At 42.2% G+C, this 14,222-nt stretch overlaps 1 protein-coding gene across 1 annotated transcript in view; it reads left to right on the top strand.

Annotated features, from left to right (window-relative positions):
• Window positions 1-14,222, top strand: part of LOC118414687 (myotubularin-related protein 13-like) — a 62,728-nt gene that overhangs the window by 19,882 nt on the left and 28,624 nt on the right. The window contains exons 9-21 of the mRNA XM_035818887.1: window positions 1,740-1,853; window positions 2,632-2,709; window positions 3,518-3,631; window positions 4,014-4,142; window positions 4,664-4,762; window positions 7,132-7,319; window positions 8,477-8,603; window positions 9,181-9,269; window positions 10,609-10,738; window positions 11,288-11,443; window positions 12,147-12,248; window positions 12,759-12,955; window positions 13,500-13,666. Coding sequence (XP_035674780.1) covers window positions 1,740-1,853; window positions 2,632-2,709; window positions 3,518-3,631; window positions 4,014-4,142; window positions 4,664-4,762; window positions 7,132-7,319; window positions 8,477-8,603; window positions 9,181-9,269; window positions 10,609-10,738; window positions 11,288-11,443; window positions 12,147-12,248; window positions 12,759-12,955; window positions 13,500-13,666 — 1,690 coding nt within the window. The remainder of the gene's footprint in view (window positions 1-1,739; window positions 1,854-2,631; window positions 2,710-3,517; window positions 3,632-4,013; window positions 4,143-4,663; window positions 4,763-7,131; window positions 7,320-8,476; window positions 8,604-9,180; window positions 9,270-10,608; window positions 10,739-11,287; window positions 11,444-12,146; window positions 12,249-12,758; window positions 12,956-13,499; window positions 13,667-14,222) is intronic.

Below are 14,222 nucleotides of genomic sequence, written 5' to 3'. Positions count from 1 at the left end.
TACCAGACTGCATCAGTCTCTCCCTGTCCCTAACTATTGTTCACATCAGTCTCTCCCTGTACCTAACTATTGTTCACGTTCTGTTTAACGTTTTCTGTCCCCAGTTGGATGTGATCATAGCAGACTTGGACGGGGGCTGCCTGACGGTACCAGACTGCATCAGTCTCTCCCTGTACCTAACTATTGTTCACGTTCTGTTTAACGTTTTCTGTCCCCAGTTGGATGTGATCATAGCAGACTTGGACGGGGGCTGCCTGACGGTACCAGACTGCATCAGACTCTCCCTGTACCTAACTGTTGTTCACGTTCTGTTTAATGTTTTCTGTCCCCAGTTGGATGTGATCATAGCAGACTTGGACGGGGGCTGCCTGACGGTACCAGACTGCATCAGTCTCTCCCTGTACCTAACTATTGTTCACGTTCTGTTTAATGTTTTCTGTCCCCAGTTGGATGTGATCATAGCAGACTTGGACGGGGGCTGCCTGACAGTACCATACTGTACCAGTCTCTCCCTGTACCAAACTATTGTTCACGTTCTGTTTAATGTTTTCTGTCCCCAGCTGGATGTGATCATAGCAGACTTGGACGGGGGCTGCCTGACGGTACCAGACTTTGTCAGTCTCTCCCTGTGCCTAACTATTGTTCACGTTCTGTTTAACGTTTTCTGTCCCCAGTTGGATGTGATCATAGCAGACTTGGACGGGGGCTGCCTGACGGTACCAGACTGCATCAGTCTCTCCCTGTACCTAACTCTTGTTCACGTTCTGTTTAACGTTTTCTGTCCCCAGTTGGATGTGACCATAGCAGACTTGGACGGGGGCTGCCTGACGGTACCGGACTGCATCAGTCTCTCCCTGTACCTAACTATTGTTCACGTTTTGTTTAACGTTTTCTGTCCCCAGTTGGATGTGATCATAGCAGACTTGGACGGGGGCTGCCTGACGGTACCGGACTATACCTAACTATTGTTCACGTTCTGTTTAATGTTTTCTGTCCCCAGTTGGATGTGATCATAGCAGACTTGGATGGGGGCTGCCTGGCGGTACCAGACTGCATCAGTCTCTCCCTGTACCAAACTGTTGTTCACGTTCTGTTTAACGTTTTCTGTCCCCAGTTGGATGTGATCATAGCAGACTTGGACGGGGGCTGCCTGACGGTACCAGACTGTAACAGTCTCTCCCTGTACCTAACTATTGTTCACATCAGTCTCTCCCTGTACCTAACTATTGTTCACGTTCTGTTTAACGTTTTCTGTCCCCAGTTGGATGTGATCATAGCAGACTTGGACGGAGGCTGCCTGGCGGTACCAGACTGCATCAGTCTCTCCCTGTACCAAACTGTTGTTCACGTTCTGTTTAACGTTTTCTGTCCCCAGTTGGATGTGATCATAGCAGACTTGGACGGGGGCTGCCTGACGGTACCAGACTGCATCAGTGTCTGCCTGTACCTAACTATTGTTCACGTTTTGTTTAATGTTTTCTGTCCCCAGTTGGATGTGATCATAGCAGACTTGGACGGGGGCTGCCTGACGGTACCACACTCTCCCTGTACCTAACTGTTGTTCACGTTCTGTTTAATGTTTTCTGTCCCCAGTTGGATGTGATCATAGCAGACTTGGATGGGGCTGCCTGACGGTACCAGACTGCATCAGTCTCTCCCTGTACCTAACTATTGTTCACATCAGTCTCTCCCTGTACCTAACTATTGTTCACGTTCTGTTTAATGTTTTCTGTCCCCAGTTGGATGTGATCATAGCAGACTTGGACGGGGGCTGCCTGACGGTACCAGACTGCATCAGTCTCTCCCTGCTACCAGAGCCTCTACTGTCCAGAACAAAACTCGCTCTGTCTATGGTAAATATTACCTTGAACAAATTTGAAATTAGGAAATGATTTTAGAGTTAATCGTTCTGAAGATTGGGGAAAGTTACATTTTTATGATATCTAATGATGTTACAGTTAGAATGCAGTACATCAAACATTGACATTATTCTATGTACTCTTTTGTTGAAAATGAAGGGTCAACATATTAAAACGGCCCGTGGACCAATTTGAGCTTCTGAGGAAAAAACAAAGGTAAAAAAAAAAAAAAAGTACTCAGTCCTGACGAATACAGAAAGTTGAAAGGAACCTGCAATTTAAAGCCAAACATTCACTAAGGCCTGCCTACAAGGAAAAAAATGAGGAGAAATCATTACTCAACAATGTAACTGCCTCTGAAGGCATATAATATTTCTTCTGATGGAGGTCCCGTGTTCGGGGAGAGCAACACCCCAAGCATGTTAAAGAACCCACCGCATGTGCGAACATGTAGCGGATCAAACCATTCCGGCCAAAATGGGGTAGGAAATTTCCCGAGCAGCCCTCGTAACCCCTGCTTCGCCTATTGGGTCAGTTAGTCCTCACTCATAGTGAGCAATTGGGCTGGTCTCAATCATGATGTTTCTGACCTAGGGTGAAGATATACTGTTACAGTTCCAATCATGTAACCCGTAACCTTGGAGTGGCCTTCAGGCCTTGTTACGTGGTGACCATTAAGTAAAAAAAAAAAAATGACAGAAAAAGACTTTCCTTTGATCCCTCTGTACTTGTCATGAACCTAACAATTAATTTTTGTTCTGTACCTCCACAGGTGCTCCATCCCGACCTGCATGTGTCCGACCACGCATTCCCACCCGAGTCCACAGCACCCTCACCCCTGCCCATGCTGGTAAGTGGTACAGTCCAAAATCTTGTCAAAAAATTCCTCTAACATTGAAACATTATATATACAAATGTAGCTGACATCTTCAGGACACATTAACCATAGCAGGGCTCAAAATTCATTTTTGGGATTAGGTGCACTGGTGCACCCAGCTTAAAAAGTTGGGTGCACCAAAACATTTTTGGGTGCACCACTTAAATTTAAGTAGAATGTCAAAAAAACCTAATAACAAAACTCTGTTACAAGCTATCAAATTCTTACACAAGTAACATGACAGACATTTTTATTATCTTTCTAACACTTAGATGTCAAGAATATGATGTATACTAGTACATCTTTCCTTGATATCTTTCCATACATAAACCTAAGAAAAATATTTAGGTGCACCCTGTGCACCCACTGAAAAAAATTGGGTGCACAGCTCCAATTTTGGGTGCACCTGGGTGCACATGCACCCAGTATTTCGAGCCCTGCATAGGCAATGGGTGTAGTCCGGTGGCTGTGTCGCTCATTCGACATGCACGCTACCAGAATGGGTTTGAGTCCTTAGGACGTCAAGCTGTGGTCCACAGTTTACTGTGTTTGTCAAAAAGAGGTAGAGGAATTTCCCTGGTCCAATGAACCTGTAAATACTGTACATAGCGTCTGTCTTCTCTGTCACGACCAGTGGAAGACTAGCTCTTGAGTGAGCTAAAACTGGATCGAGATCACTTTATCACTAAGTTCCTTCCGTTGATTTGGTCTCTCATTGTCCATCGAGGTGTCATTATCTAGCAACGAGTCATTGGTTTAAATTTTGGTTCTGTTTTTACAGGATAAAGAGATCCGAGCCATTTTCCTGCGGCTGATAGCAGAGCTGTTTTTCGGGTACAGAGGCTGTCTCACCCTCATCAGGATCCACCCTGAACCAGTCATCACATTCCATAAGGTGAGTGCCTACATGTTGTATAGTTGTATGGTGTTATGTATGTAAAGGTACTATAATATTGTACTCTAGCATATAGAATATTCTTGACAGTGAAGTGTCAGAAAAAATCACATTAAACCATTTTTAGGTTAGGTTCCTATTTTGGGTTAGGTTCAATTTTTTAGGTTCATTTTTTATATTTGGTTAGGATCATTTTACGTTTTCAGAATAGGTTGATTTTTGGCTTAGGGTCATTTTTAGGTCAGGTTGATTTTTTAGGGTAGGTTGATTTTTTTAAAAAGTTAGATTAATTATTTTTTGAATAGGTGCACTGGTGCACCTGTTAAAGCCCTACACTGTGAAGATGTCAATATTAACAGTTGTTCTTTTCCCCCCTCTCTAGGCCACTTTCCTGTCGCAGCGAGGGCTGATCGACGATGATTTTCTCACCAAGGTGCTGGACGGGATGTCGTTCCGACCATTTGTGCACGAGAGGGGGCCGCCATACAGACCGTGTGACATCTTCGACGAGGTTAGGATCTTGCTACTCCAGATCTGCTATCAGTCACATTTCCACAAAGGGGGCCCGGCCAGGCAGTTTTGGGAACGAAAACTACGATAAAAAAGACAACAAAAACACAAAATGTACCAAAATATTCAATAGCATGCCTTATGCATAGTTATTGGCATAAACTTTAATATTTCATTTCTGCAAACAGCTCGGCCTTGCCCTGGGTAGGAAATGTGACATCGCTGTCTCCAGAACCAACGTGTATTTCTCTTATGGTTACAGTTAATGTGGAGAGCAAAGTTTTGCTGTTCCAAAGTTTACCACATCACACTTGAAATTCTGTATCACAGTTTTGAAATGGATTTGCATTGCTATATGGGTAGTTGCTATTTGAAGCATTGTTATGTTCGAAACGTCCACTGAGAAAAAGCAACTCTTGGTTAAGTACAGAAACTCTGTTATCCCTTAATTAACCAATATAATAAAGTAATTACAGGCTTCCTAACCTTGTTTATGTTTTTCTCGTGACTTTTCCCCTCCAGCTTGTCTCCGGTATCCAGACAGTAGTGCGAGACGAGGGGGTAGACAACAAGCGAGTTATGAAGAACGTGCACGAGCTCGCGAGACAGCTGTACCTCAATGTAAGTACAACACGCTGACGTCTGCTGTCTGGTGGTGATGTAACAGTAACAGTTGTAATGTTTGGAGTTTGTCTGGCAATGAATGCTCATGGGTCATGGGGTAAAAGACTATTTTTTCAGAGGTAGAATTTTTAGTTAGGCAAACTTAGAAAAGGTAGGCATTCAATTTGTTACCTTTTTTTTTGTTAACACCAAAATTTCCTGATTATGCAGGCAACAACAGTAAGTTATTGAAAGCCCAACTGCAAAAAATCATAATTCATAAGTATCTTGGAGTGGTTAACTGTCTTCTATATGTTGACTATTCCTTCAGTTTTATATTTTCTTAAATCATTGGCAACTTTTTTCGATCTTTTGATAACCTTTTGCAAATTGATATAAAAGATATCTTCCGATGTTTAAAACATTAGATTTTCCATTCTACAATTATTATATTAAAACTTCCTGATGCCATATGTCTGATGTTTTGCTGTTTCTATGTGTGGTTTTGCCATGACCAAATAAGGAGTGCCGTGGCGCCACGCCCTCCAGCTGGATTCATGGAGTAAGTTGGCCTTTGACCCCATGTTAACTTTGGCCTTTGACCCCATGTTAAATCTGGCCTTTGACCCCATGATAATCTGCTGCGGCATGGCAAACCTGTTAAAACCTTTTTGTTTCATTTTTGTCTGCAGTGGATAAAATTATATCTAATCAAGCTTATTGAAATTTTCTAAATTTTGCATGTTTGAATTATGCTCCAGACCTGCTACCAGTGCCCAATATAATCTCTTTTGTGGCAGATTTTTTTAAATAACATAAATTACAGTCAAACCTGGCCAAGAAGACCACTCAGGCAACCAATAAAATCTATTCAGTGTGGACCAGTGTTGTAGCCAGCCTGAAATCATTTTCAGTCCCCTTGATTTTGAATGGGAATCCTATCGAGCACCGAAGGCATGGCGTGACGTTGCGCGTCATTTCTAGGGGGTCTGGGTCCCAGAAAATTTTTCAATCAAGACCCCCTGAAACACTATTTCCTGCATTTTGAGGTGCAAATTTTGCTTGTAGACTAAGCTGTTCAATGGCATCTGTTTTGATGAAGAAGAACACATAGGTTTCAGTTTTTTTTTAATATCTTTACATATCAATTTTTGTCTGTCCGGGGGGACGGAATGCGGAAAACTTTTTTCAGTCCCCAGCTGCAAAATTCCTTCAAAGGACTGAAGGACAGGTGCTGGCTACAACCCTGGTGTGGACAGATGGTCACTATGATGTGTAGTCAGGATTCTTAATGCTTGTGTCTTTGTCTAAGGGACCATCAAAAAGTGGTCACATTAGCCAGGTAGGTATTATGTAGAGGCGGCCACTGGTACAGGTTTGACTGATACTAACACCTGCAGAAATTTGGCTTGTGCAATTAGATGTTTTGTGCTGAGGTTTTCTTTCAAAGTTTAGTGCAATACTGCAATCCCAACTCTGACAAAATGTGTTCTGCTGACTTGACACCAATAATGAAACTTGCAGCAAAGTTTTGTCTGAATTTACCGTGAACCTAAACAGCCCATCAAACTATTTAGTTCTGCTATATTCACCAATTCTACTCAGTCAACTCTTCCTAATATCTGTTCAAAAGGGACACAATCGGAAAGGAGATTGCAAATAATGAACGCCGCTTGCCATCCAATTCTTTTTCATACTATCTTTGAAAATTTGAGAATGTTAAAATGCTTATTTCTGCTGTTGTCTTGTTCTTGCAATAAAGTGGTATCAATTACTGAGCTGCTGAAGAGTCAAATTGCAATTATAGTCATAGTGTAACCCCCTGTGTGTGTGATGCTTCTGTCCATGTTAACTTCCTGCTAACATTGCTTATAGTTAAATAACAGGGAGGCAGGCTGTTGGTCTTTGGTCAGAAATGATTTTATCCCTTCACAACTAAAAGTGTAAGAATATCACTGACAGAAAACCTTTCATTGCCAATTTTCATCATCGCATAAAACTAAATTTTTCATCGTCAATTTTTATGGTCACTACTATGCATATTGGAGGCCTTCATTATCTTGCATGTCACATAACAAGCTTTATACATCTTATCCCTATAAACTCTAGAGTCACCATTCCAAACCAATGCCCGGCTTGGCTGTTCACTGGAACAAAAAGTATGAGATTAAAGACACGAAAATGCACAATGCTTGAACTAAATTCTCATTGATAATGTTTTTTGTTTAAGAAAAATTTTATTTTTCGTTCCTGTAAACAGCCCAGCAATTACTCAGCTTTGAATTGTGACCTTAGTATCACCGGTACCACAGGTCTTCCAAATGCTGCACTAATTTTTGTGTATATTTTTTCCACTGACAAAAAAACATTGCTTTTTCCCTCAACAGGAAAATCCGAGTCCCCAGCCGTACGTGGAGAAGATCCCCAAAGCGACGGAGGCGGCCCACTCGCGGCTACCCCAGCCCCAGTTCCCCGTTCTGAGCGAGTTTCTGGTGCAGCAGGTCATCGAGGATGCCCAGGCCAAGAGAGCACTCACAGCGCCCAAGATGACATCGCTTAGAGTACAGCAGCCAAGGTAGGGTGGTTGTTTGGGTCAGAGTTCTTTTAAGTTTCTGAATCATTAAATGAATGTAGCTCTTGTAACGTCCTTTTGGCTTATCACACCAGATTTGCAGACACACAGCGTGGCTGCAGCTACGAGGGGCGTTCAATAAGTGATAACTCTGACTCATTTCCCATAGCAGGAGATTAATGAAACTTGGCACAGTTATTAGTCTTTCTCTTCATAGGAACCACCCAGAGTTATGCATTTCTCCCATCGTTTGATGCAGCTCTGGACACCGTTTTTGTAGGACACCCCAGGTTGGTCCTCCAACAGATGTCTCATCAATGGCAGAAGAGGAACGACAAGGTCTGGGAGCTGTTTTCACAGACTTCCGGCCATGTTTGAATTCAGGATGCCAGCGTTTTACAAGGTCATATGATGGGGCATCATCACCATAAGTTTCTTTCATTTCATCAAAAATCTCATTTGGTGTGTGTCGTTTCAAATACAAAAACCGGATCAGTGCGTGACACTCAACTGGCTCCATTTCACACCTGGTCTATTTCACACCTAACTCAGTTCAAACACCAGTAAATCAGAAACCACAATTAGTTCAGAGCTCTATTTTGCAACATAAACTATAGAGATATGAATCATTACACATGCAAACTTTCATCTAGATCAGACAACTGGAAGTGGGTCAGAGTTATTACTTATTGAACGCCCCTCGTATTACCCTGAACTGTCTGTCACAGCTATCCTTTGCACGTCTAGCTGCAAGTGCTCTTTATAGCTTAGCTAATGATGATGCCACTACTGAACTTGGTGAAAACAAATTCCACTCTACAGGAAAAATAATTTGCAGTCTATTCTCCACTGCTACGTAGCTTATTACCCTAACAAGCGCTTGAATCTATGTTTATTCACGAAAGCTCAAATCTGTCTATATAACAGTGGTAATCATTGAAAGCCCTAGTTAGTCCACACCAATTTTCATCCTGGTGGCTTGATGGAATATTACACACAAGCTAAACTATGTTGTATAAAATGGGCCCAGAGCATTATTACTTTATTACGCATCTACTTCTTACGTGGAGTCATAATACACAAAATAAGTCGTTGAAAAAAAAAACAGTTTGTTATCTTGAACTAAAATGAATGTACAAGTTTAAATTTTCCTACTCCAGGATCGTGCCATGCGGAGAGAACAGAAGAGACAAGTTCTCCGGCCTGAACAGCAGCGCTCGGAGGTTAGAGGTCATGAGAAACTGCATCAACTACATCTTTGACAACAAAATACAAGAAGCAAAGAAGGTGGGTTCCTTGCAAAATTGTTCTGTTGTGCAAGAATAAGAACTATGCTAATTTTGAAAGCATTTGGATATGATTTAAGAAATTCCCAAATCTTGAGCATTTTGATATGATATTGGAAATTCCCAAGTCATATTCAGTTGCTTGAGTAAATATAATGATAATTTAACCTTCTAACCTTCTTATTTAAACTGTCTAACCTTCATCAACATGTAGGAAAACCTGTCTAGGGCTAAGGGCCTAGCATGAAAGGAAGAAGAAGAAATGATCACATATATTTTTTATGTAGTACTTTTGTTCATAAGCTTTCTTGTAGTAATAGTAGTAACAAATGCCTTCACGTGTTCAACCTGTGGCAGACTGTGCAGGAGTCGGGCCGGTCTGGTTGCACAATGCCAAGTCCATGTGAACTGATCGTCTGTTAGGATGGAAAGGACAGAAGAACAGAAGTATTACCTGTAGTAGCCATTAGTTCATTTTAAGTTAATGCTACAAAGGACATGGTTGGGCAGCAGACAGTTTGTATGGTAGGTTAGTAAAGTTCTAAACTTGTTCATGACACATGTTTGTCTTATTGCAGTCGTTTCCGGCAGTTTTACGGGGTCTGAAGAGTAAAGTGACGCGGCTGGCGCTGTGTGACGAGCTGAGCCTGCATATGCAGCAGAACAGGTGAGAGCTTCGAGGGGAGACCAGGCCATTCTCCTACGCAGAGGGACCACATTCGTGTCAAAACTCCTTGTGTTTACCTCTGCTATCTTGTGCACTCAGACCAGTTAGGGACTGCCCTACTTAAAAATATTATTGAGCTTGCCCTTGTATGGGCAGTCAGCCATTGGGGATCGGGCATAGGAGGATGGTGCTATGTAATATGTAACATGATTGGCTGATAGCTTCCCGGCGGCCTTTGCGAGACAGCTTGCGACAACAAAAAGCCCAAGAAAAGCCTATTCTCTGATTGGTTGACAGCTGGTTTGTGGTGACAATCATAATAACCACTGATAGGGCATGAGATAGCAAGGGCCCATAGGCTAATGCCGTTGGGGACCGGGCGTTAGGAGGATGGACCAGCCCAAACTGCAAACAGTTCAAAATATCCTGAAGGATGACAGCAGTGTTCTGCTTGTTTTTATATCAAACTTTTGCTATTCAGGTTGTTTTGCTATGCAATAAACAATTCATATCGTCTTTCAGCAGAACAAAATGTTATGAACAGTCACGTCGATGTAGGTTATACATCCAGGTAATAAGATATGCCAAAAATAGTTACTCAAGCAACTGGATATGGTTTTGAAACGGTCAGACGTTTCAAACCATGTCCAGTTGCTTGAGTAACTATTTTTGGCATATGTTATGAACAATCATTTATGCCTTGGTAATTGAAACTACTGCCCAACCCTCAGAGCTGTTCTTCTAAGCCTCATGAGGTTTTGTAAAGACGAGAGGTAGTGGAATCGCAATCTGAAATGTCTCCGACCGTCTCCAAAATCATATCCAGTTGCTTGAGTAACTGCACCAATGCACAGGGTTGTGTTAGAGAACCATCAGTTTGACATGGTGGTCAATGAGCAACTTTTACCTGGCGTGTCTTATCACCTGCTGTTTGTCATATTTACTACCAGATTCTCTCACCTTCCTCACTGAACAGGGTTGTGTTAGAGAACCATCAGTTTGACATGGTGGTCAATGAGCAACTATTACCTGGCATGTCTTATTACCTTGATGAGTAATTGCTCTTTGTCATATTTACTACCAGAGTCTCTCACCTTCTTCACTGAACAGGGTTGTGTTAGAGAACCATCAGTTTGACATGGTGGTCAATGAGCAACTATTACCTGGCGTGTCTTATTACCTGGATGAGTAATTGCTCTTTGTCATATTTACTACCAGATTCTCTCACTTTCCTCTCTACAGGGTTGTGTTAGAGATGAGACAGGGGCTGTTGTTTCTTACTTTTGCTGGAATAACTGCTATTTGACATATCTTATTACCTGGTTTCTCTAATCTTCAGGGTTGTCTTGGAGAACCATCAGTTTGACATGGTGGTGCGGCTCATCAACTGCGCGCTGCAGGACTGCTCCAGTATGGATGAACACGGCGTGGCGGCCGGGCTGCTGCCACTGGTCTGCGCCTTCTGCAGGGTGAGAAAGAAGGGCTATCTTTTTCTTAACGAATTTGCTCAGTGCAAACCGATGGACCACTTCTGGGCACCAAACTAGAGCTCACTGTAGCAGCATCTCTTCTCCTGTTGGAAATATTGAGCTTTGGCAAAACAGGGTATACCAAATTTAAGGCTGCTTTGGAAATTCCCTACCCCATTTAGCCTGAATGGTTTGATCCACTCACACTGGGAAGTGCCCCTACTCTTTTTGATAAGTGTGGCGGGTGTTTTTACATGCCCAGGGTGTGTCTGTCCCTGAAAAACGGACCTTCATTTAATGCCCTATTCGCGGGACGACCCTAATCGAAGCTACATACTTATTTTTCACCTAAGTGAAGTGGGGAAAGTCGTTTATAGTGCCCAGGTTTCTAACGGAGTCATGCATGTATTAATGCAGTCATTTGTCACTTGATGATTTAACTATTTTTCACAAATTTTATGCAGTTTCCATGTACCATGCTCTTATATTTATGTCATGAAGTGAGAGAAAGTACATGTATTCAGAAACAAAACTTTTGTCAATCTCCAGAAACTGGCCCCAGGAGTGATGCAGTTTGCGTACACGCTGGTGCAGGACCATCCTGTGTGGGCCAACCTCCAGTTCTGGGAGGCTTCCTTCTACACAGACGTGCAAAAACACATCAAGGAACTGTACCACCAGCCGGACAGAAACGGCAGTGCCAAGGTAAGCATGGCTTCCTTCTGTACTACCAGCCAGACAGAAACGGCAGTGCCAAGGTACGTGTAATTGTGGGGATACATTAGCATGAATGGTTATCAGCTATTGGCTACCTGGGCAGAGTTTGGTTAAAAACCTGTACATTGAATAAATTTTCTATTGTTTAGGATTTGCACTCTCTGAGGGCTGTCTCTGGGTAGGATTTTATGGTATTGACGTCGCATTCCTCAGTATGGACTGTAACCTTAAGTTGAACATTGCTTCCAGTTCCTGTGAAGCGTGGTTTGGCCAGTAGTAAGTGTTTTTGCTTCTAGACCATGAGATCAAGACTTCCTTGCTTTTGTAGCTCCCAAACTCACTTTTTGCTGCTAGTGGTTGTAGTCAGTACAATAGAATGTCAAGCTGTTTTCTTTTCATTGTACTTGTCTAAAGTAACAAGCTTAGCATAATAGTAGAATTCTCCCAGTATTTTATCAATTGTCTTTGTCATAGTGAATGATAAGATACTGTGTATACCTCTCCGCACCTAGTCCCATCCTCATCAGGAGGGTCGGGGACCATGGTTGCCTCTAGCACAAGTCTCCTCCATACATCCCTGTTCTTTGCCTTCTGGGTGCAGACAACTAGAGAACTGCCTGTCCAATCCCACAGCACTGTATATACCAGTATAACTTTTTAACACTACCAGTGTTATCCCTCCTGTGTACAGGATACCCATGAACTAGAGGTGCCATCCAGCCCCGGAATGAGAAGGAGGGTAGAGGTCAACAGGTCGTTGGAGAAGTCAGCTCTTGATATCGCAGCAGAACAGGTAAGCAAAAAGGAAAAGCAATAATTATGCTGATGTGTTAAAGATGTATTTTTTCATAAATTGACCTTTATGATAAGAAAATACTGTAAAATGTACTCCAGGACCTGTAGTTTATGCGCTTTATACACAAAGGTGGCCAGTGTTGAAAAGCCAATGTTGCACATTAAGCATCAGTTACCTCGATAAATACTGCAACAGATACAGAAAATTGTTGAGATTATGGGCCCATCGGTTGAAGGACGACGAACAGGACCTGCTGTGTTAGCCCAAAGAGCAGTTTCACAGGTTAATGAAGTACTGTCATGTGTGCAGTACTACAGTAACAGATACTAATACATGTAATAACATATGTTGTTATCCTGCAGTTGAGATTATGGCCCCTTTGGTCGAAGGACGACCAACAAGAGCTTGTGAATAACGAAGAGAGCACGGTGTACAGCCAGGCCATTCACTATGCTAACAGTTCACACTAGTACTGTATACTGATACATGTATGTTGTTATCCCACAGTTGAGATTATGGCCCCATCGGTCGAAGGACGATCAACAAGAGCTGGTGAATAACGAAGAGAGCACGGTGTACAGCCAGGCCATCCACTACGCTAACAGGATGGTGTTCATGCTGGTGCCTCTGGACACTAGCAAGGGCATACGTGTCAATATGGGCAATGATCCGGAGAGCGGCAGCAATAGCAACGTCACAAGCAGGTCAGTTTATTCACTAGTTATTGGCTAGTTAGTTAAATAGTTAACCAACAAGTTTACTAGTGAATTGGTCAGTTAGTTTACTAGTTAGTTGATCAGTTAGTTAAGTAGTTATTGGCCAGCTAGCTTGTTTGTTGGAAGTTTCTAATTTACCACAAGTCCAGTGTAATTCTTAGTTCATTCTCGCCAAGCTATAATTTCAATGTATGATTGAAGATACATTAAAAACCCAGTGAAAGTCAAAACATATGCAAAACCCAATCAAAGTCAAAACATAGGACCTGGTAATAGCCGTGACCAACTACTCCACCCACAGAAACACAAGCCTAGCACCTGCCAGCCTGCTTCCTGCTGAATACAATATGCTCTCCTCCTAGGAGTGATTGATTACCAGGAAACACATGAGAAACACAATGGAATCACAGTCTCTGATTGGTTACAAGGAAATAGTTTGTATGATATATCCTCCAAAGCAAAGGTTAGAAACCGTCTGACGTCTGAGTTTTGACAGTGAACTGAGGTTTGGATGGCTGTCTTTGCTTTTCAGTATTGGAGGCAGTGACAGTTTTGATGCGGAGAGTGCGCAGTATGGAGAGGAAGAGTCTGACATGACGGGAAGCGTGTGTCGGTTCATCACCAGGTTTGTGGACAAGGTGTGCACGGAGAGCGGGGTGACGCCAGATCACATCAAGGCTCTACACGCAATGGTACCAGGTACGGGACATGTTTCATTGTTCGTTTGTTTATTTTTATTTATACAGTGGTACATGTAGCCTGACTGACATTTTTCAAAGATCCAAGGGGGAAAACTTAGTACGTACATGCAAAGTAACAATAACCAATAACGATATCAAATGAAATAAATGGTAATATCGTAATAGCAAGAACCAACAAATATTAAAATGCAAGTTAACTTACTAACGGAAAAAAGGCAGATCAAATTGTAGTACAACGCTTATCCCAATGTAACTCGAAAGCATAATTACAGTGAAATAAGAAAAGGAAATTTTCATACCAATGTGAACAGAAGAAAGTTTCTTGTTTCTACATGTTAGGCCATTTTGATTTGATTATATGGATGACAACCTTTGGGAATCCCAAAACTTAAAGTGAGCATGCAAATGTGAAAAAAAGTTTGGCAAAAAAAAGTTGTCTTTATTATGAAATCTAAGTGGTCTGGAAGATCAATGACAATGACAATCGCAGAGTATGGTATACAAAACAATGAATTCTTCCAGTTTGCAGTACAATCACTTTTACAAGACATTTA

This window comes from Branchiostoma floridae, chromosome 4 (genome assembly GCF_000003815.2).
Source record: "Branchiostoma floridae strain S238N-H82 chromosome 4, Bfl_VNyyK, whole genome shotgun sequence".
Lineage (NCBI taxonomy): Eukaryota > Metazoa > Chordata > Leptocardii > Amphioxiformes > Branchiostomatidae > Branchiostoma > Branchiostoma floridae.
The sequence above is the reverse complement of the archived record's forward strand: the minus strand, read 5'-3'. Positions and strand labels throughout refer to the sequence as shown.